We start from the raw sequence: 22,635 nt of genomic DNA, 5'->3' as shown, positions 1-22,635 counted from the left end.
ACACTAACACTCATGATCAAACACAATGAAATAAAAACACACATGAACACACATCACTCTCATACATAGACACACTTACAGGCACACACACACTCATGCTCAAACACAATCAAACAAAAACACACACAAACACTGAATATTAAGTAACCTAAAGTAACATTTTGGACTTTGTTGATGTTGAATTTGTTGATGATCATTTGTTACTGTTGGATGAAAGTCATCCCTTCTTCCCTTCTTCCCTTCTTTTCTCGCTCCATCAGCAGATCAACCAGAGCAAGAAAGTCTTGGTGGAAGAAAACTGCAGAAGTTATTAGCAAAAGTTCTCGGCAGAAAATAGTTTTCCAGTAGGAATGTCGGGAACCAGATGTACTTTCACTTGAACGAGAACTTTGAGGGATTTGATGTCAGAGCCGACTGAAGACAAATCTCACAAAAACACACAACACCGTGTGCGCGGCGCCGGTTCCTGCCTTTGTGTTGCAGAATCTAGTCAAACAGCGGGAGGCGGCAGGTCCGACTGCGACTGCCGACTTGAGCGGATCAGAACACTTCCTGTCAAAGTGAAGCGCCGCCGCCGCCGCGCCTCCTCGCTGCGAGCGCCGCACCAGACCCGAGCTGACAGTCGAGCAGATGAGACGCGTCGACTGACGGCTCCGGCGTCTTCCGGGCGTCAATCACGCCACGTCGAAAGCGGACCCGAGTTTTGTATTTGAAGAGCCCAGATGTCTGCTGGGAATTCTGAGGAACACAGAGACGAGTCCAACTCATCCTGGAAAAACTATTCTGTCTCAGGAAACTTTCATGCTAAAAAATGTGCAACTGTCTGTAGAGAGAAACATTTTTTCCTTTCCCCAAAACTACACAAAAACAAGAAACAAAAAAAGCCTCATTAATGTACGACTCATCTTTTCACCGACCAAACGAAAAACATTCTGAAATTTATATATAAATTTATATTTTATCTGAAGCATTTTCCTTATAGAGCTCAAGACTTCCAGATTAATACTAGAGGCGAGAGAAAATATTTTGATTCACTTAAAGATCACAATAGTTTAGTTAAATATACTGTAATATGTTCTTTCTAGCTGTTTTTTTTAAGATGCTTTAAATTGTCAAATACGCTTTTATAATTTTAACATAGTTATTTTCTTTGGTTTGTTGTTTAATAAAATGTGTATAAAATAAAATAAAATAAAATAATAAAAGATAATTCACAGTGTTTGTTCATTTTTGTGTTGCAATGGTCAAATTTCGGCCGCTAGATGGCAGCAGTTCTCCCACAGCTAAAGAAAGATTTAAATCAGTCCTGGTACAGCTAATGACTGAGAACGAGAGGATACTTTTACAGTCGATGTTTGGACACATTTTGGTTTGAAAACAAATGAAAGTAGTTACGACTTCGTCAAGAGTCATGTGGTCTGTAAATACTACAACACCAGAGTCAAGTACTGGACAATACTACAAATACATACTTGTTACTACAGTATCATAATCGTGATATGTACTGTATCGCTAGATTCATGGCAATACACACTCCTACTGAGCACGCTCTACAAAATCCATCCCCTTGAAGACACAAGTGCTTCTGCAGGTCGTGAAAAAGAACATAAGATCTTAAAAAAGGTGAATTTGAATGTTTCTTATTCCAAATTAGAATTGAAAAAATAATTGTGATGAGATTTTATGAAAAAGTGCTGAAAATGGAGAATATTTTACTGACTGTGTCACATGGGAAAAGATTCATGTTCTTTATAAACACACAAACAATGTGAAGAGACTAACGCATATTTTTTCCCATCAAATACTGATGGGAGTAGGCCGCAACCTGCCAGCTCACCATCAGGAGCAATCTGGGTGAAAGGTCTTACTCACAACAACACAATCTTATCCAAAAATGGAATTGAAACTGCAACTTCTTGGGTCACCAGCCAACTATCTGAGCTATGTCACATTAATGACTTCATTTGTGAATCATAAAGTTGAAACAATGGCTTTACTAAATACTTAAAGTCACTCTCAAAGGCAGGTGTTTGTCCCGAGATTCAACCCACATTAACAAAACCATTTACTTTTTGTCCAGGATTTTTAAAATTCATGACTGAAATTATGCTGTTGACAATATGTTTTTCAAAATAAGAGTTCAATTTATTCTGTAAAAATCTGCATTTTTATCCGTCTTGCACTTGTACAGTCCACCCCATAACACTTCCATGCTCTGTTACAAAAACACTGTTTCTTTAAGACACATCACAGATGGGTCAAAGCATTGCAGGAGCCGAGGTCTACAGCAGCTTGATGAGATTGATTTTGTTGGTAGTGAGATAGTGGTGAAGTGAACTGATGTAACACATGATAGAAAGTGTTACAATGAAGTTTGTTTTCAACTGGAATGTCAAGTGAAGGACATTTGACACTCAATGCTATACTGGCTAGCTTAGCCAGTGGCTAACAGTGCTAGCTTAGCTAGTGGCTAACAGTGCTAGCTTAGATAGTGGCTAACAGTGCTAGCTTAGCTAGTGGCTAACAGTGCCAGCTTAGCTAGTGGCTAACACTGCTAGCTTAGCTAGTGGCTAACAGTGCTAGCTTAGCAAGTGGCTAACAGTGCTAGCTTAACTAGTGTTTCACAGTGCTACCTTAGCTAGTGGCTACAAGTGCTAGCTTAGCTAGTGGCTAACAGTGCTAGCTGCAGTAAGGTGAAATGTAGCACCCCGTAACACTTTGTATCTTGAAAAACATTGAATGTTGTCAAATACAATAATGTCTCACACGAGTTGATCTTTATGTTACGGGGTCTTCAAGACTAATTAATCTATGAACAACAAAAGGTTAATATTCATATATTTCTATCTGAGACGGATAATACTTTTAAAGATCAAAATAGAATAAAGGCAGAAAAACTTAACAAACAAACGCTCGCCATCTTAACCAGAACACAAAACTTGATAATAAAATCCAGGTGTCGTGGCTCAGGTAAGAAGGAGCTGCATAACATCACAAGACCCAACACGTCAGGGAGTGGTATTCGTCCGCCGGCGTTCATGTGTTCATACCTCAGACTACAATCCAGTCCTGAACCTTGTGGTCTACAACATTCAAGTGTCACCAACAGCCTCTCAGTGGCACAAACGTCAGATTACCCCTGTTTGTAGAAACACACCCTCAGGAACGTGGCGAGAGGTAAGAACTAATTCCGAGCGTCACACACACACACACATTACACATTACACTACACGCACAGACACACACAGCTGTCTGAGCATGTTGACAGGTCTGATCTGCTCAGAATAGCTTCACATCAGAATGTGGCCTCGAGGCACAAATATCAAACCTGGAAGATTCTACACCTTCAAAATGACCAACAGGGACCAGTGTGTGTGTGTGTGTGTGTGTATGTGTGTGTGTGGACAACAACAGTAAATCTGCTGATGGCTGTGAATAGTAGTAGTCCATACAGATGTGCGTGCGTGTGCGCGTGCACCAGGGTGTGAACAGGAGAAGACATACTCACAGGGACAGACATCCTTCTCCTTCTGGTCAGCGTCCTCTCTCCCCAATACGTCAGTCGATGCCCGTCCTCGTCCCCCGGTGACGACCTGGTCTCCTCCGCGGCGTGTCAGCGGGACCTCGGCCGGTTCATGTCGGTGCAGAGGAGGGGAAATGTTGCTTCTGCGCTACGGACGCTGCAGCAGCGGCACTGCGGCCGCCCGAGAGAGTGCGCCTCCCCCGGAGAGAGAGAGAGGGAGAGAGAGAGAGAGAGGGGGAGAGAGAGAGGGGGAGAGAGAGAGGGGGAGAGTCCGCCGCCGCCCCGCTGCTCACCCACAGATCGCGTCCAGGAAGGGTCGGAGGCAGAAGTGGAGGTGGTGGCTCGGGAGGATCCCGGTCTGTGGCGTCGGTGTCGGTGGTGGGAAGGAGAGCTGAGCTGGCACCAGTCCACACATGATCCAGGTCCAGTCTTCTTAAAGGGGCCGTCTCTGGAGTTAACGCCTTCAGTCCTGCGCGCAAGAAATCACGCACACGGTTCAGGGAACATCGACTGGTTTGAAAGAAGTGAGTCTTAAATACGACTCATGTCATAATACAATTAAAAAAAATAAAAACGTCTTAGATAAAAGAGTTTGGAATTATTTTAAGTTCACTACACGTTTTTCAAAAGTAATTAAATTTGAAAATGTAAGTGTGGAACGTGTCCACACTCACACAGCTGTGGAAATGAGTTCACTGAGAGGGAGTGAGAGGAAGTAAGTAAGTCATTATTATTTAGTTTAAGTGTTTCTGGAGTTAGAAAGTGAGTGTGATTGTTGATTTGGCAGCAGTTCAAAGACTAGTTGTTCAGTGTTGTTTCACATGTTTGAGAACAAACTGAATGAATAAATCAGTTTATTTTTATTTCAGGAATGTTTCAAGTTCTACCACAGCAGTCAAATAATTCAACTTCATGACCTGACTTTGATTACATTTTCAGATTTCTTCATTTTCACAAGTTCAAAGTCCTTTTTTAAAATTCTTACAGTCAAGTAATTAAGGTTAGGTAAGGTAAGGTAGAACTTTATTGAGACACTCACAGTCGTGTTGTTACACACTCACAGTCATGTTGTTACACACTCACAGTCATGTTGTTACACACTCACAGTCATGTTGTTACACACTCACACTCATATTGTAACACAGCTACAGTCATGTCGTAACACACTCACAGCCACGTTGTTACACACTCACAATCATGTTGTTACACACTCACAGTCATGATGTTACACACTCACAGTCATGTTGTTACACACTCACAATCATGATGTTACACACTCACAGTCATGATATTACACACTCACAGCCACGTTGTTACACACTCACAATCATGTTGTTACACACTCACAGTCATGTTGTTACACACTCACAGTCATGTTGTTACACACTCACAGTCATGTTGTTACACACTCACAGTCATGTTGTTACACACTCACAGTCATGATGTTACACACTCACAGTCATGTTGTTACACACTCACAGTCATGTTGTTACACACTCACAGTCATGTTGTTACACACTCACAGTCATGTTGTTACACACTCACAGTCATGATGTTACACATTCACAGTCATGATGTTACACACTCCCAGTCATGATGTTACACACTCACAGTTGTGTTGTTACAAACTCAGTCATGATGTTACAAACTCAAAGTCATGATGTTACACACTCACAGTCATGATGTTACACACTCACAGTCATGATGTTACACACTCACAGTTGTGTTGTTACACACTCACAGTCATGATGTTACACACTCACAGTTGTGTTGTTACACACTCACAGTCATGATGTTACACACTCACAGTTGTGTTGTTACACACTCACAGTCATGTTGTTACACACTCACAGTCATGATGTTACACACTCACAGTCATGTTGTTACACACTCACAGTCATGTTGTTACACACTCACAGTCATGATGTTACACACTCACAGTCATGATGTTACACACTCACAGTCATGATGTTACACACTCACAGTTGTGTTGTTACAAACTCAGTCATGATGTTACAAACTCAAAGTCATGATGTTACACACTCACAGTCATGATGTTACACACTCACAGTCATGATGTTACACACTCACAGTTGTGTTGTTACAAACTCAGTCATGATGTTACAAACTCAAAGTCATGATGTTACACACTCACAGTCATGATGTTACACACTCACAGTCATGATGTTACACACTCACAGTCATGATGTTACACACTCACAGTCATGATGTTACACACTCACAGTCATGATGTTACACACTCACAGTTGTGTTGTTACACACTCACAGTCATGATGTTACACACTCACAGTCATGATGTTACACACTCACAGTTGTGTTGTTACACACTCACAGTCATGATGTTACACACTCACAGTTGTGTTGTTACACACTCACAGCCATGTTGTTACACACTCACAGTCATGATGTTACACACTCACAGTCATGATGTTACACACTCACAGTTGTGTTGTTACACACTCACAGTCATGATGTTACACACTCACAGTTGTGTTGTTACACACTCACAGTCATGATGTTACACACTCACAGTTGTGTTGTTACACACTCACAGTCATGTTGTTACACACTCACAGTCATGTTGTTACACACTCACAGTCATGATGTTACACACTCACAGTCATGTTGTTACACACTCACAGTCATGTTGTTACACACTCACAGTCATGATGTTACACACTCACAGTCATGATGTTACACACTCACAGTCATGATGTTACACACTCACAGTTGTGTTGTTACAAACTCAGTCATGATGTTACAAACTCAAAGTCATGATGTTACACACTCACAGTCATGATGTTACACACTCACAGTCATGATGTTACACACTCACAGTTGTGTTGTTACAAACTCAGTCATGATGTTACAAACTCAAAGTCATGATGTTACACACTCACAGTCATGATGTTACACACTCACAGTCATGATGTTACACACTCACAGTCATGATGTTACACACTCACAGTTGTGTTGTTACACACTCACAGTCATGATGTTACACACTCACAGTTGTGTTGTTACACACTCACAGTCATGATGTTACACACTCACAGTCATGATGTTACACACTCACAGTTGTGTTGTTACACACTCACAGTCATGATGTTACACACTCACAGTTGTGTTGTTACACACTCACAGCCATGTTGTTACACACTCACAGTCATGATGTTACACACTCACAGTCATGATGTTACACACTCACAGTTGTGTTGTTACACACTCACAGTCATGATGTTACACACTCACAGTCATGATGTTACACACTCACAGTTGTGTTGTTACACACTCACAGTTGTGTTGTTACACACTCACAGTCATGATGTTACACACTCACAGTCATGATGTTACACACTCACAGTCATGATGTTACACACTCACAGTCATGATGTTACACACTCACAGTTGTGTTGTTACACACTCACAGTCATGATGTTACACACTCACAGTTGTGTTGTTACACACTCACAGTCATGATGTTACACACTCACAGTTGTGTTGTTACACACTCACAGTCATGTTGTTACACACTCACAGTCATGATGTTACACACTCACAGTCATGTTGTTACACACTCACAGTCATGTTGTTACACACTCACAGTCATGATGTTACACACTCACAGTCATGATGTTACACACTCACAGTCATGATGTTACACACTCACAGTTGTGTTGTTACAAACTCAGTCATGATGTTACAAACTCAAAGTCATGATGTTACACACTCACAGTCATGATGTTACACACTCACAGTCATGATGTTACACACTCACAGTTGTGTTGTTACACACTCACAGTCATGATGTTACACACTCACAGTTGTGTTGTTACACACTCACAGTCATGTTGTTACACACTCACAGTCATGATGTTACACACTCACAGTTGTGTTGTTACAAACTCAGTCATGATGTTACAAACTCAAAGTCATGATGTTACACACTCACAGTCATGATGTTACACACTCACAGTCATGATGTTACACACTCACAGTTGTGTTGTTACACACTCACAGTCATGATGTTACACACTCACAGTTGTGTTGTTACACACTCACAGTCATGATGTTACACACTCACAGTTGTGTTGTTACACACTCACAGTCATGTTGTTACACACTCACAGTCATGATGTTACACACTCACAGTCATGTTGTTACACACTCACAGTCATGTTGTTACACACTCACAGTCATGATGTTACACACTCACAGTCATGATGTTACACACTCACAGTCATGATGTTACACACTCACAGTTGTGTTGTTACAAACTCAGTCATGATGTTACAAACTCAAAGTCATGATGTTACACACTCACAGTCATGATGTTACACACTCACAGTCATGATGTTACACACTCACAGTTGTGTTGTTACACACTCACAGTCATGATGTTACACACTCACAGTTGTGTTGTTACACACTCACAGTCATGATGTTACACACTCACAGTCATGATGTTACACACTCACAGTTGTGTTGTTACACACTCACAGTCATGATGTTACACACTCACAGTTGTGTTGTTACACACTCACAGCCATGTTGTTACACACTCACAATCATGTTGTTACACACTCACAGTCATGATGTTACACACTCACAGTCATGTTGTTACACACTCACAGTCATGTTGTTACACACTCACAGTCATGTTGTTACACACTCATAGTCATGTTGTTACACACTCACAGTCATGATGTTACACACTCACAGTCATGATGTTACACACTCACAGTCATGATGTTACACACTCACAGTTGTGTTGTTACAAACTCAGTCATGATGTTACAAACTCAAAGTCATGATGTTACACACTCACAGTCATGATGTTACACACTCACAGTCATGATGTTACACACTCACAGTTGTGTTGTTACACACTCACAGTCATGATGTTACACACTCACAGTTGTGTTGTTACACACTCACAGTCATGATGTTACACACTCACAGTCATGATGTTACACACTCACAGTTGTGTTGTTACACACTCACAGTCATGATGTTACACACTCACAGTTGTGTTGTTACACACTCACAGTCATGATGTTACACACTCACAGTCATGATGTTACACACTCACAGTCATGATGTTACACACTCACAGTCATGATGTTACACACTCACAGTTGTGTTGTTACACACTCACAGTCATGATGTTACACACTCACAGTTGTGTTGTTACACACTCACAGTCATGATGTTACACACTCACAGTCATGATGTTACACACTCACAGTTGTGTTGTTACACACTCACAGTCATGTTGTTACACACTCACAGTCATGATGTTACACACTCACAGTCATGTTGTTACACACTCACAGTCATGTTGTTACACACTCACAGTCATGATGTTACACACTCACAGTCATGATGTTACACACTCACAGTCATGATGTTACACACTCACAGTTGTGTTGTTACAAACTCACAGTCATGATGTTTCAAACTCAAAGTCATGATGTTACACACTCACAGTCATGATGTTACACACTCACAGTCATGATGTTACACACTCACAGTTGTGTTGTTACAAACTCAGTCATGATGTTACAAACTCAAAGTCATGATGTTACACACTCACAGTCATGATGTTACACACTCACAGTCATGATGTTACACACTCACAGTTGTGTTGTTACACACTCACAGTCATGATGTTACACACTCACAGTTGTGTTGTTACACACTCACAGTCATGATGTTACACACTCACAGTCATGATGTTACACACTCACAGTTGTGTTGTTACACACTCACAGTCATGATGTTACACACTCACAGTCATGTTGTTACACACTCACAGTCATGATGTTACACACTCACAGTCATGATGTTACACACTCACAGTCATGATGTTACACACTCACAGTTGTGTTGTTACACACTCACAGTCATGATGTTACACACTCACAGTTGTGTTGTTACACACTCACAGTCATGATGTTACACACTCACAGTCATGATGTTACACACTCACAGTTGTGTTGTTACACACTCACAGTCATGATGTTACACACTCACAGTTGTGTTGTTACACACTCACAGTCATGATGTTACACACTCACAGTTGTGTTGTTACACACTCACAGTCATGTTGTTACACACTCACAGTCATGATGTTACACACTCACAGTCATGTTGTTACACACTCACAGTCATGTTGTTACACACTCACAGTCATGATGTTACACACTCACAGTCATGATGTTACACACTCACAGTCATGATGTTACACACTCACAGTTGTGTTGTTACAAACTCAGTCATGATGTTACAAACTCAAAGTCATGATGTTACACACTCACAGTCATGATGTTACACACTCACAGTCATGATGTTACACACTCACAGTTGTGTTGTTACACACTCACAGTCATGATGTTACACACTCACAGTTGTGTTGTTACACACTCACAGTCATGATGTTACACACTCACAGTCATGATGTTACACACTCACAGTTGTGTTGTTACACACTCACAGTCATGATGTTACACACTCACAGTTGTGTTGTTACACACTCACAGCCATGTTGTTACACACTCACAATCATGTTGTTACACACTCACAGTCATGATGTTACACACTCACAGTCATGTTGTCACACACTCACAGTCATGTTGTTACACACTCACAGTCATGTTGTTACACACTCATAGTCATGTTGTTACACACTCACAGTCATGATGTTACACACTCACAGTCATGATGTTACACACTCACAGTCATGATGTTACACACTCACAGTTGTGTTGTTACACACTCACAGTCATGATGTTACACACTCACAGTTGTGTTGTTACACACTCACAGTCATGATGTTACACACTCACAGTCATGATGTTACACACTCACAGTCATGATGTTACACACTCACAGTCATGATGTTACACACTCACAGTCATGATGTTACACACTCACAGTCATGATGTTACACACTCACAGTCATGTTGTTACACACTCACAGTCATGTTGTTACACACTCACAGTCATGATGTTACACACTCACAGTCATGTTGTTACACACTCACAGTCATGTTGTTACACACTCACAGTCATGTTGTTACACACTCACAGTCATGATGTTACACACTCACAGTCATGTTGTTACAAACTCAGTCATGATGTTACAAACTCAAAGTCATGATGTTACACACTCACAGTCATGATGTTACACACTCACAGTTGTGTTGTTACACACTCACAGTCATGATGTTACACACTCACAGTTGTGTTGTTACACACTCACAGTCATGATGTTACACACTCACAGTTGTGTTGTTACACACTCACAGTTGTGTTGTTACACACTCACAGTCATGATGTTACACACTCACAGTCATGATGTTACACACTCACAGTCATGATGTTACACACTCACAGTTGTGTTGTTACAAACTCAGTCATGATGTTACAAACTCAAAGTCATGATGTTACACACTCACAGTCATGATGTTACACACTCACATTCATTTGTTACACACTCACACCCATGTTTTTACACGCTCATTTTCATGTTGTTACACACTAACAGTAATGTTGTTACAAACTCAGTCATGTTGTTACACTCAGTCATGTTGTTACACACTCACAGTCATGATGTTACACACTCACAGTCATGTTGTTACACATGCACATACATGTTTTTACACACTCATTTTCATATTGTTACACACTCACAGTCATGGTGTTACACACTCACATTCATGTTGTTACACACTCACAGTCATGTTGTTACACACTCAGTCATGTTGTTACACTCAGTCATGTTGTAACACACTCACAGTCATGATGTTACACACTCACAGTCATGTTGTTACACATGCACATACATGTTTTTACACACTCATTTTCATGTTGTTACACACACATTTTTTTCCACACTCACAGCCACGTTACTCACAGTCGTGTTGTTACAAACTCAGTCATGTTGTTACACACTCACAGTCATGATGTTACACACTCACAGTCATGATGTTACACACTCACAGTCATGATGTTACACACTCACAGTCATGTTGTTACACACTCACAGTCATGTTGTTACACACTCACAGTCATGTCAGGAAGAGACAAAAATGCTAACGCATCAAAATGTAATTTTTAAAATAAACCTAAAACTGACCAATGTATATTTGTTGTAGTTAAGAGTTAATGGCAAAACAAAAAGCTTGATGTTGCGAAACAAGCCCAGAGTAAACCAGGCCATGTTTTGGGTTCTCCAAAAGTACATCAGTGGAAGCTGAAGGCCTGTGAACGCCGTCGGGATTATCTCCCTGGGAAAGTGAAAAAGGCTGTTTTCCTCTGAGCTGACAGACGTGTAGCAGGACCACGATTATGGAAATACTCCTTCATCCCCGTGCATCACCCAGAAACACCCTCCATAAACCATGTGATCATGTGTGGAGGATAATCTTCTGTCAGCCCGACGCCGTGAAATCCCTCCGTCTTGAGAGTGTGAGCAAACCAGCGGAGGAATCCATTTAGTCCAGAACAACAATGGAGCTCGTCTGCTGGCTCAGCGAAAACATCGTGGAGTAAAACAACGATATGAAGAAGTGGCTCGAAGTAGAGTTCTGAGCTTCAACTGTCAATAAGAGGAATGTCTCCAACACTTACCCAAGTCAGGGTCAGGGGGTGAGGTTTGGGGGGCGCAGGAGTCAATCATCTGATGACACCAGGCAGCAGGCCTCACTTACAGGTCGCTGGGCAAACTTCTGAGAGGAAACCAACATGTTTAATATGAAGAAATACAACTGGTACACTAGGGGTGTATTAGCAAAAGTATGGCGATACGACACAATATATAGTGATACTGTAGTAACAAGGATATGTTTTTAGTATTGTCGAGTACTTGACTCTGGTGTTGCGGAATTTATAGAACACATGACTGTTGACAAAATCGCAACTACTTTCATTTTTTTTCAAACCAAAATATGTCCAAATATCAGCTTTAAAAGCTGTTGGAGTCACTGTAAGTAAGTAAGTAAGTAAGTAATATTTATTTATATAGCGCTTTTCGAGACCAAGCGCTTTAACAATCAAAACAATACTCAAAACAGTACATACTTCAAAGATCAAGACAACACCGAGAACAACACAGGAGTTCGAGAAATTCAAGGAAAAGCCTGAACAAATAGAAACTGTATCCTCTCGTCCTCAGTCATTGCAGAATTATTAGACCACATGACTCTTGACAAAGTCGTAACTGCTTTCATTTGTTTTTCAAACCAAAATATGTCCAAACATCAGCTTTAAAAGCTGCTGGAGTCACTTTATCCTCTCGTCCTCAGTCATTGCAGAATTATTAGACCACATGACTCTTGACAAAGTCGTAACTGCTTTCATTTGTTTTTCAAACCAAAATATGTCCAAACATCAGCTTTAAAAGCTGCTGGAGTCACTGTATCCTCTCGTACTCAGTCTTCGCAGGTTTTCATTGTTCCTTTAGCTGTGGAGGTTATCGTGACTGCTGCCATCTAGTGGATATAATTGTTATTAACATGCATGTTAAATTATTTTTAATTTAACCACATTTTATTAACTGAATAACTGTAAACCATAAAAGAAATATACTTGAACAAAAAAAATAATTTAACCCCCCCCACCTTATTTAATAAAATATATATTTTTTATTTAAATATTTAAATTAATCCAGTGCTGTCGATATAGTATCACGGAAAAAAAAACATTCATACCCATTTTTCTGAAGCTAAATTAAAAATGAGAGTAGCCTTGTCAACATGGGTTCTCAGCACACACATAAACATTTGATTTTATTCAAAAAGCTTCACATTCTGACAATATAAACACAACATGTGTCATTAAACACAAACCTGAGGATCCTCCTCTCGGGTCTCGGACATATTTTAACGACTCATTCTATCTGGAGGAGGTCGACTCGTCTTTATTCAACTCTTCACTCTGACATGATTCAATCTTCCAGCTCATGACAGGAGTGGCTCTGAAAACAAAACATGAACATCCAGGAAGACTGAAGGTGTGCGGCCAGATTTTTAAAAAACACACAAAAGATAAACACTCATTGAATTTATCTTCATGATTTCAGTGAAACACAATCAAACCAAGATGGAAAACGCTGTTCACTTTGAGGCGTTTGCTGCGTCGTGTGCTTGTAAACTCACTTGTAGATGTTCTCGGCTCAGAATGACGGGGTCAGTGAACGCAGCACCAGTGATGAACTCTTAAGTTCTGCCATCAAACAACACACTCAATCCATCTGGACTCAATAATCTCACAGAAACACGAATAAAGAGCGTCAAATTAAAAAAAAAAAAGTCATGTCAGCATCATTTTAAATTCTTTGTTTTGTTTCTGTACGTTTCCTTTTTTTCTCCTGAACAAAACATTATCTACTCAAGTTGTAATCAGAGTTTAAAGTAAAAAAAAATGGTCTAAATATTAGTTTGGTTTTTATTCTCCATTTTTATACAAAAGAAAAACAGATGTATGTGGTAAATTAGGAATATTTAAGGTGACGCGTGTCTGAAGCAAGATTTTTATGGATTTCTAAGGTTTAAAAATATATTTTCTGCAGATTTTATTATTTTCACGTTTGATAAAAACCTAAATCTAAAGCTTCAACGACTCAGAAAGTTAATTAAATGACACTTTTAAACATAATTTGTGGATTTAAAGTGACATTTCAACTCAGAATTGTAATTATAACGGTTAGATTTCGTCTTTAGTTAACAGGTTCACTTGTACATTTCACCCATGTTGACATACTTTCTGACCAATGAGGACATTCCTGCACGTTCTGAATTGAAATATATATAAGATGAGGGGTCTGTGGTTGAGCATCAAAGTCCAGATCAGAGATGAGAAGAAAACGTTCACTCAGATCACTTTAAAATAATAAAAAAAAAGAAGAAAGGTCAGTGTTTTTGGACACAAGTTCAAGTTCCCAGTCCTGCAGCGGTTCTATTCCCAGATGACTCTCACTAATAGACATGCAGAGCTGGAAAATAGAGGCCGCTTTAAACTCCACTGGAATTATCCTGCGACCAGAGTCGACCGCTCCAGGAATCGCCGGGAATGAGCTCAGCTTTGGCTTCCCCGAAAAAAAAAAAAAAAAAAAAATCCCAAGAGCCGGAAGATGAAGCGGTTCACTGGACACCCGCCATCGCACCGACGCTAGACTATTAATATCCGTGTTCTGAAATAGAGCCTCGTGTGTGTGTGTGTGTGTGTTTCCGTGACCGCTGCCCCCCCCACCAACGATCACTGCTTCATGTTGCTCAGTCGCACCGTCTTCTCCCGCTCAAACTGTCTGTGGTCCACGCGCTCCAAGAAGTTCTTCCTCTCCACGTACCTGAGCACACAACACACAACAGGGTCAAACACACACGTCTGCTGAAGGAAAGGCTGCTGTTAAAATAATGAGGCGGTCGCACACACACACATACACACACACACATACACACACTTGTGCTGCTGCTGTTTGTACACAAGTGATCCCTGTTGTGTCTGAGTGTGTTTAAATTAATTCCATCCTTCTGCTGGGTTGCAGGTTCTGTGTGTGTGTGTTCGTGTGTGTGTGTGTATCAGGGAGGCAGGGGGTTGAATGCCGATGCAGGAGCGTGCAGAACAGACCCTGGTCTTATTTCCCCTGAGGGGGGCTCGGCGAGCAGATTCCTGCTCAGATGGAACGCTTACACTCGCCGCTCTCCAGCTGGTGCGTCGGACGTTCGCCGGCACCGCTGGGTCCAAATTCGCGTCAGCGTTTTTCTTTCTACCGCCGCCGATCATCGACTTGTGATGTAGAGAATAAAGCTGTCGCCAATTTGCTCCGTTAATTTATAGCGGCGATGAAGAAGTCAACAGCTGTGAGGAACGTTTAGCTGCGGCTGACTGAGCGGGGGAGGGGACGCGCCCGTATTTACATTTTTACTCGCCATGTTTATCACGTATGAAATCATGCGTTTAAATAAAAAAAACTGAAGGAATTCATGGAGTAGAAAAAAAAACTGGTTAATATCTTGGGGGACTGGGGTTGTCCCAGCTACCGGGGCAGGAGACGAGGGACTCCCAGAACAGACCTGCAGTCTATCACTAGGGTGCTCGTGATGGACTTGAACCTCAAACCGTCACCTGCTGTGAGGCCGCATCACAAAGACGAAAATATATATATCATTACAAAATGTTAATTTAGGGAAAGAATAAATGGAAAAATCCAATTAAAAATATAATCTAACATAATTAAAAGTGTAATATTTTACATATCCACTATGTATAAATGTCAATAAGAGTCATTTAGAAAAAGATCAATAAATATAATAATAATACATAAAATTAAACACAGCAACATATTTAAACAGCTTAAATAGTTTAAAAGTGTATAAGATTATGGTTATTGTTTTCACCGAAGTAACAATTTTAAGAAAATTAAACAAAATAAATAGGATTTTACGAATATCTGTGGTTTGACAAATATTCAAATAAAACGAGAGCGGAAACATTAAAGAAAAATATTGTCAATAAAAGATAATGTTTTTTATGTTGTGGATATATGTGGTATTCGTTTGTTTGAATAAAAATGTGAATTTAGTGAAAGAATAAATGAAAAGAAATCTGGCTAAAAATTCAATTTTCACAAAAGTAAAATTGTATTATTGTAAAGTTTATACAATATAAATGTGAAATGGTTAGAATTTGAGTAATTTAAATGAACAATAATAGATATAATAATACAAAATGAAACAATGCAGCAGAATATTCAAACAAAAAACAGATAAAATAGGTTGGAAGTGTATAAGAAATGGTTATTCTAGCAAAATAAAACAAGACTTAAATAGCAGTTTAAAGAAAATCAAACAAAATAAATATGATTTTTGGACAATATCTTGTTTAAAATTTTTTTTTAAAACAACAAAAATAAAACAACTAAACACGAGAGTGGAAGATATATTTGGCATTATTTGCGTTTTTTATTTTATTATATTTCTAATATCGTTATCATTTATTATAATTTTTACTATTGTTACTGTTTTTTTGTACGCTTTTATTTTATTCTTTTAATAACATGTTACATGTTTAATATTTTGTGAACTGCTGTGAAATGTCCCTAATATGGGAAGAACAAAGATGTATGAAATAAAAATGTAATAATAAATCAATCAAATATCAAGTCTAACATGATGTTCAGTGATGTTGCTCGACTGACTTCTTTCTCTTCCGAACATCCATAAACCGTCTGGTTCATCGTCATGTTTCGACACACAAACTGTCCCGAGGGATCGTGCCAAACTCTTCCATAAAACATTATGACCACCTGTCTGACACGCTCCATCTCCGGCTCTCGGGTCAGCGACGGCGGTGGACAGCAGCTCACTTTCTGCTCCAGCGCCACGGAGAGTGGACGACGAGCCATTAGAGAGCTGGAGCTCCCTCGAGGCTCGCAGATGCCAATAAGTGCTCCTACATTTGCTAAGAGGACTGGCGTCCCTGCGAGGGTCAGTGGTCTTACCCCTCTCTGCCTCTGTTGTGGATGGCCAGCTCGTCGCCGATCCCCTCCTCGGACTTGAAGGCGTCCCAGTCCATCTTGGACTTCTCCAGCGTGCTCATCTTCGGCTTCTTTCCTCCGATCTGACCCAGGATGCTGGACATCCCTGCGGTCCGCTTCACACTGGGGAGACAATTGTGTTGTAAGACACGACTAGCAGGTCCATGAGCTTCTTTGATAGCCGTTTGAGAGACACGGTAGGAAAGCAAGTAATAGTTATTTGTAAAGATCTTCCCAAACCAGGGTCACAAAGCGCTTAAACAATCAAAAGCAATTCACAGTTAAAAATACCAAAAATGTAAAAACTCTAAAAGGTCAAGACAAGATAAGACAAACACAGAAGTCCCAGGAAAACCATGGAAAAGGAAAAATAAAAATGTCTTAAAGGAATCAGTAGATCATCAAACACAGAGATGGTTCCAAAGCTTAGGAGCAACAGTCTGGAAGGATTTCTCTCCTCTGGTCCTGAACCGTGTTCAGGAACCATCAGTAGATTCTGATCCACAGACCTCAGAGCCCGAGGTGGGGTGTAAGTCTGGATCAGATCAGTGATGGAAGGTCTGACCATGAATAGATCTGAAAGTAAGAACCAGAATTTTGATCCTGAAAGAAACTGGCAGCCAGTGAAGAGTTTTAAGGATCGGGGAAATGTGAGTTCTTCTACTAGAACGTGTGAGGATCCAGTCACCATGACAACAACAACATATCCCTGTTTGACGATACACTTGGTGACTTTTAACACATTAATTATGTTAAGATGGGTTTTATTATCGACTCGGTCAACCGCGCTGAGATACTGTGGACTCATGACAGGACGCAGACCTTCTTGGACCCTGGGAAAGATGCGGCGCTAGTCATTTTGGTCGACAGGATTCCACACAAGAACGTCGGGCTGTAATTACTGAGCTGATGTTTGTTTGGCCTCCAAAGAGTTGCTTCATCCTTGCCCTCATGATCCCACTGTTTTTCCCCTTTTAGAAGATTTCTAAACGTTTTTAAAAGTATTATTTATTTTTAAATGATTTGCTTCCTCACAATAACATTTACTTTTGTTATGATTATTAAAATTAAGAAAAATAGAGAACACTTAGTGTTCGAGAAAAATAAACAATTAATTATATTTATAAAATAATTCACATTTTGTGACAAATTCAAACTTTTTTTTTTTATAATACTATGATTTTACTTTCACCTGTTTATATAAACAAGTGCTGTTATAATACTTTTACTCTCTAGAAACAATAATTATAAATAAAAATGTATCTTGTCTAAAGTATGAACAATATTAACAAATATTCAGCATTATCAATACATTTTTTTAAATGTATTATTGTTTCATCCCAATTTTTTTATTTGTACATTTCTTTAATTGTAATACATATTTATATTTTACTCCATTAATTACTTTGTTCAATGGTGAAATATTAATTAAAAAAAATAATTAAAAATGATATCTAGAACCTAAAAACGTTATGTTTAACAAGCTATTATAAAAATGTTCATTTTGCTTTGATATTATTAAATACAATTTTAGATTATGGGATTTCCTAATATCTTCTAGAACAGAGAGGATTTGGTCATCGTGCACGATTGTTTTCCCGTTCGTGAGTATTCTTGTTCTCTTCAACAATGTTTAACGTTGATAAAGTGCAGACAGTCGTTCAACAACATAAAGTTTCAAACGTCCGCTCCAGGCCAGGTTGAGTGTGTCAGCGTTTGTAGTTATTTGGAGATTTCGGTTCAGGAAGACAACAACAACAACACAGATGCTTCCGGAAAAACACGGACGACGTGATCAGAGGCTTGAATCTTAGATCTGCGCCGAGGCTCTGGTGATTTATTATTTATCAAAAGGAGGAAAAAAAAAAAAAGGGAGACTCAGCAGTTGGCTGAAGTCGGTTATGTAACGTCAACTCTCAGCAACAAACTTTACAAGCCGCATTTTCTGTGTGTGTGGTTAAGAGTAATGAGGGAGTGGCACACACACACACACACACACACACACACACACACACACACACACACACACACACACACACACACACACACACACACACACACACACACACACACACACACACACACACACACACACACACACACACACACACACACACACACACACACACACTTCTGGTGCAGATAGGAAATAGCTTGTGGACAAGATGCATATCCTGTGAGAAAGAAGATGATTTCCTGTTTTCAGACTGAGGTTGCGGATGGGAATGTGGGGGTATTGCCATGGAGACTGTAGATCACTCCTTTTGTTTTCAATGACTTTCGACCTAAAGAGCATGCTTGGAGCGCTTTCATCTCACCTAAAGTGAGTCATGTGAGGCTTGTTCAAAGGCACCTCTCTTAGGGAAGATTGAATCCTGGCTCGTCGCGCTTCATTCACACGTCAAATACGAGTCAATTCCGTATTTCGAGTGACAGGTGGAATGTTTTGCGGGCAAATGCAGAACGTCATTTTTCCACGTCAGTAAACACACAAGATCCATTAACGAGTTATTTTAAATATGGTTCAATGGCGACATCCAGTGGTGACGCGACGTGATGCAGGCTGAGTCTATACAGTATTAAGTAAGTAATATTTGTATAGCGCTTTTCCAGACCAGGGTCAAAAAGCGCTTAAACAATCAAAACAATACCCAATAAAATATATACTTAAAAAGGTCAAGACAACACCGAGACAAACACAGGAGTCTCAGAAAATCAAGTAAAAGCCTGCACGAATAAAAGTGTCTTGAAACAACCTTATAATAATAATAATAATAATGATAATAATACATTTTAGGCACCTTTAACTCAATGTACAGAAATAGGAAATCCTATTGAAAACAAGATTTTTTAAGCTCAGAGAGATACAATAGGTTAAATAAATATATGTTTTAAACGTGAAAACTACAAAAATAGAGAGAAAAGAGATTCATTTTTCGTTTCAAACAGCAAACATAAACAGGATGTAGTGAATCTGATGTGTTTACCTGGGTCCAGGGCAAACTGACTCTTTCACTTTCTTCTCCTCACTTGTGTTTTTCAGGAAGGCCTTTGCCTCTCGCGAGTCTGCACACACTTCTTTCACCACCCTGAGACAAAGCAAGAGTGTAAGTGAATGTATTTTTTTTCTGAGTGGTAAAGACTAACGGGTGGATAACAGACACAATTGTTGTGACACTTACTTGACCTGCTCACCGGCAAAGTCAAAGACTTTAGTGATGACAACTTTTTCGGGCACAGGTGAAGCCTTGGCTGGTCTCTCAGGGGTCGGCAACGATGGCGAGGAGCTGGTCGGCTGCTGTAGGACACAGAACGAGAGACTTTTTATTTATTTTACTTCCTTGAAGAACTCCATTGATACAAGGATAAGGACGACTTCTGATGTCGTACCGTCTCCGCGCAGACAGGCTGCGACGCTTCCGAGGAGGCTTTAGGTCTGGAGCCCATGTCGGACAGAAAACTAGCCCAAAGGTCATCTGACTTCTTCTTCTGTCGTTCATCATCATTTTTTCCCACTGGAGCAGTTGTCTCCTCTTCCTCATCTGCTTCATCTCCTCCTTTTTTCTCCTCTTTGTCCAAATCCAGAGGGCATTTTTTTCTCTTCCTGCAAAGAGTTAAGAGTTTATTTTGTGTCGACAGAACCCAGCACTGTGGAGAATATTCTTCATTTTAAGCCTTTTTAATGTAATGCTTAAACTCTTTGACCTCCAATTACTCTTAAACTTTGCAGCTGGACTTTTAACAAACAACAGACAACGTTTGACTTGTTGACTTATAAACTTGCGTAGTTCTGGTTCCCAGCTACATCACTGACATGTTGACCACTTACAGGTCGCAGTGTTTGATCCTCGGTCAGGTTAGCTGTTCCAAAGTCAAGGCTAAACTTTAGAACAGCCTCTCTTAAAAGATTCCACCCGCGATACTTATTAATATCTGTTTTTCAGTTTCAAGGTACTCAAGACGATTTTTTTTTTTAAATGATTAATATGAAACAGTTAAGCACATTCATTGGAACACGTTTGTTTATGCAGAAAACATTAAGCCATACTACGCATTTATTTAGTAATTTATGATACTTTATTTGGATGAAATCTCCATTTAACTTCATATGTATCCTTTAATGCTTGAAAAGATGTGATTTTCACAATGCTGTGATAAATGTTGCCTATTTTATTTGACTTTTCTGCACTCTTTAGCCTGTTGATATCCTTAATATTTGCAATCTGTTAAAGATTGTGTCACTTGTAGCGGGTCAATTAAAGTGTTATTTATTTGTACTTTTGACTGAAAAGTTGTGGCATGTTGCAAAGAAGGTTTTCTGTTGTTGTTTCTCTTTAAGAAGCAAGTAAAACATGCTTTTGTCTTCAAAAAAAAACATGTTTCCAGATAATTTACCCAGAAGAACCCATAGCAACTAAATTTGAAAAAAAAAGCCACTTTATGTGATTGTTATCAGGGATCACTCGCTTAAAAACTGAATGTTAGAATCACTTATTATTATTAAACAGAGTAAATTACTTTTCTTGAGAAGTAACCTTTCAGCAAGTCACCAAGAAAATTGGTTAGATTTCGCTTCCCGGGCTTGAGTGTGAACTATAAGACATAATGTAAAATTTCCCAAAAAGTGACTTGCTTTGCACATTTTTTAACAATTCAACATCCAGGGAACAGTAAGTGGACCCAGGCGGCCATGAGATGAATGTAGTTGTGAAGGGTGAAATCAAGTCTTACTAACTAACACACCTCACGTCCTTTTTCTTACTCTTCTTCTTGGACGAGTTACCAGGATGAGGCACTTCATCGTCTTCGTTGAGCGGGTCTTCCTTCTCGCAGTCTTTCATGTCATCTTCGCTCAGATTATCGTCTGAAATTAAAGGAAACAAAAAGTTCAATATTCCACAAATCTGTGTATGAACTGGCTGTCAATTTGAAAATTGACCATCCTAAGAAATAAGATTCCGTTTTCACGTTTTCCTTCCATGATATACGTCTTAAGATTTATACACAAATACTCATAAGTTCCTCTAACATCATAAATCTTGACTCAGTGTCTAAAAATAGTTTAACTTCCTGATTCTAAGCCATGTTTAGTGAAGAAGTCCTGGTCACGTGTGGGGTTTGTTTACGTCCATGTGTGACATGAAACTGCGTTAATATCACAAGAATGATTTCAAATTAAATGATAAAGATGAAAATACATTAATATCATAGTGAAATCAGTGAAATTCAGTCAATATAAGAGACACAAATACCTGAAGGAACATAGTCAACATCTTCATTCGACGAGTATCCGTCAGAGTCGTAGTCCGAGTAGCTCATCCTGCAGAAGTTTAATTCAATGTTTTAAAGTCTCAATTGTTTAAATTCCTAAACATTAATTATAGCATCCAATATTAGCAGAGAAATATCGGAAGCTAAAGGACTATTTTCGCTCTATTGTTCGAACGTGCAATAACTTCCTGTGACGGCAGCCGCGAAGGTACAAATCACAAAAGCGCAACGCTTTACCGCCGCCTGTCGACCAGGAGGGTTAATACAACGTCTTAAACTC

At 39.6% G+C, this 22,635-nt stretch overlaps 2 protein-coding genes across 2 annotated transcripts in view; both read right to left on the bottom strand.

The window, feature by feature from the left end:
* Positions 1-3,948, bottom strand: part of bcar1 (BCAR1 scaffold protein, Cas family member) — a 46,578-nt gene extending 42,630 nt beyond the window's left edge. The window contains exon 1 of the mRNA XM_087796620.1: positions 3,509-3,948. Coding sequence (XP_087652746.1) covers positions 3,509-3,520 — 12 coding nt within the window. The 5' untranslated portion in view covers positions 3,521-3,948. The remainder of the gene's footprint in view (positions 1-3,508) is intronic.
* A 9,355-nt stretch (positions 3,949-13,303) lies between these two features.
* On the bottom strand, positions 13,304-22,540 carry cfdp1 (chromatin remodeling protein CFDP1). Its single transcript, XM_087796622.1, has 7 exons — positions 22,337-22,540; positions 21,828-21,948; positions 20,475-20,688; positions 20,267-20,382; positions 20,072-20,173; positions 17,049-17,207; positions 13,304-14,894 (listed from the first exon to the last, which is right to left on the bottom strand). The coding sequence occupies exons 1-7, from the start codon at positions 22,401-22,403 to the stop codon at positions 14,804-14,806; spliced, it is 870 nt and encodes a 289-aa protein (XP_087652748.1). The 5' UTR covers positions 22,404-22,540; the 3' UTR covers positions 13,304-14,803.
* Between the last annotated feature and the right edge of the window lie 95 nt (positions 22,541-22,635).

Source organism: Callionymus lyra, chromosome 8 (assembly GCF_982586985.1).
Source record: "Callionymus lyra chromosome 8, fCalLyr1.hap1.1, whole genome shotgun sequence".
Lineage (NCBI taxonomy): Eukaryota > Metazoa > Chordata > Actinopteri > Syngnathiformes > Callionymidae > Callionymus > Callionymus lyra.
Note: the sequence above shows the minus strand (reverse complement) of the source record. Positions and strands in the feature narration are given on the sequence as shown.

What these genes read in the sequence shown, in the direction of transcription:
- cfdp1 (XM_087796622.1), bottom strand. Translation starts at nt 22,403, where the DNA reads ATGAGCTACTCGGACTACGACTCTGACGGATACTCGTCGAATGAAGAT. An exon ending in AGCCTGTCTGCGCGGAGACG is followed by an intron (nt 20,383 to 20,474) that starts GTACGACATCAG and finishes TGTGTCCTACAG; the next exon opens with CAGCCGACCAGCTCCTCGCC. An exon ending in CACAACAGAGGCAGAGAGGG is followed by an intron (nt 14,895 to 17,048) that starts GTAAGACCACTG and finishes TTGTGTGCTCAG; the next exon opens with GTACGTGGAGAGGAAGAACT.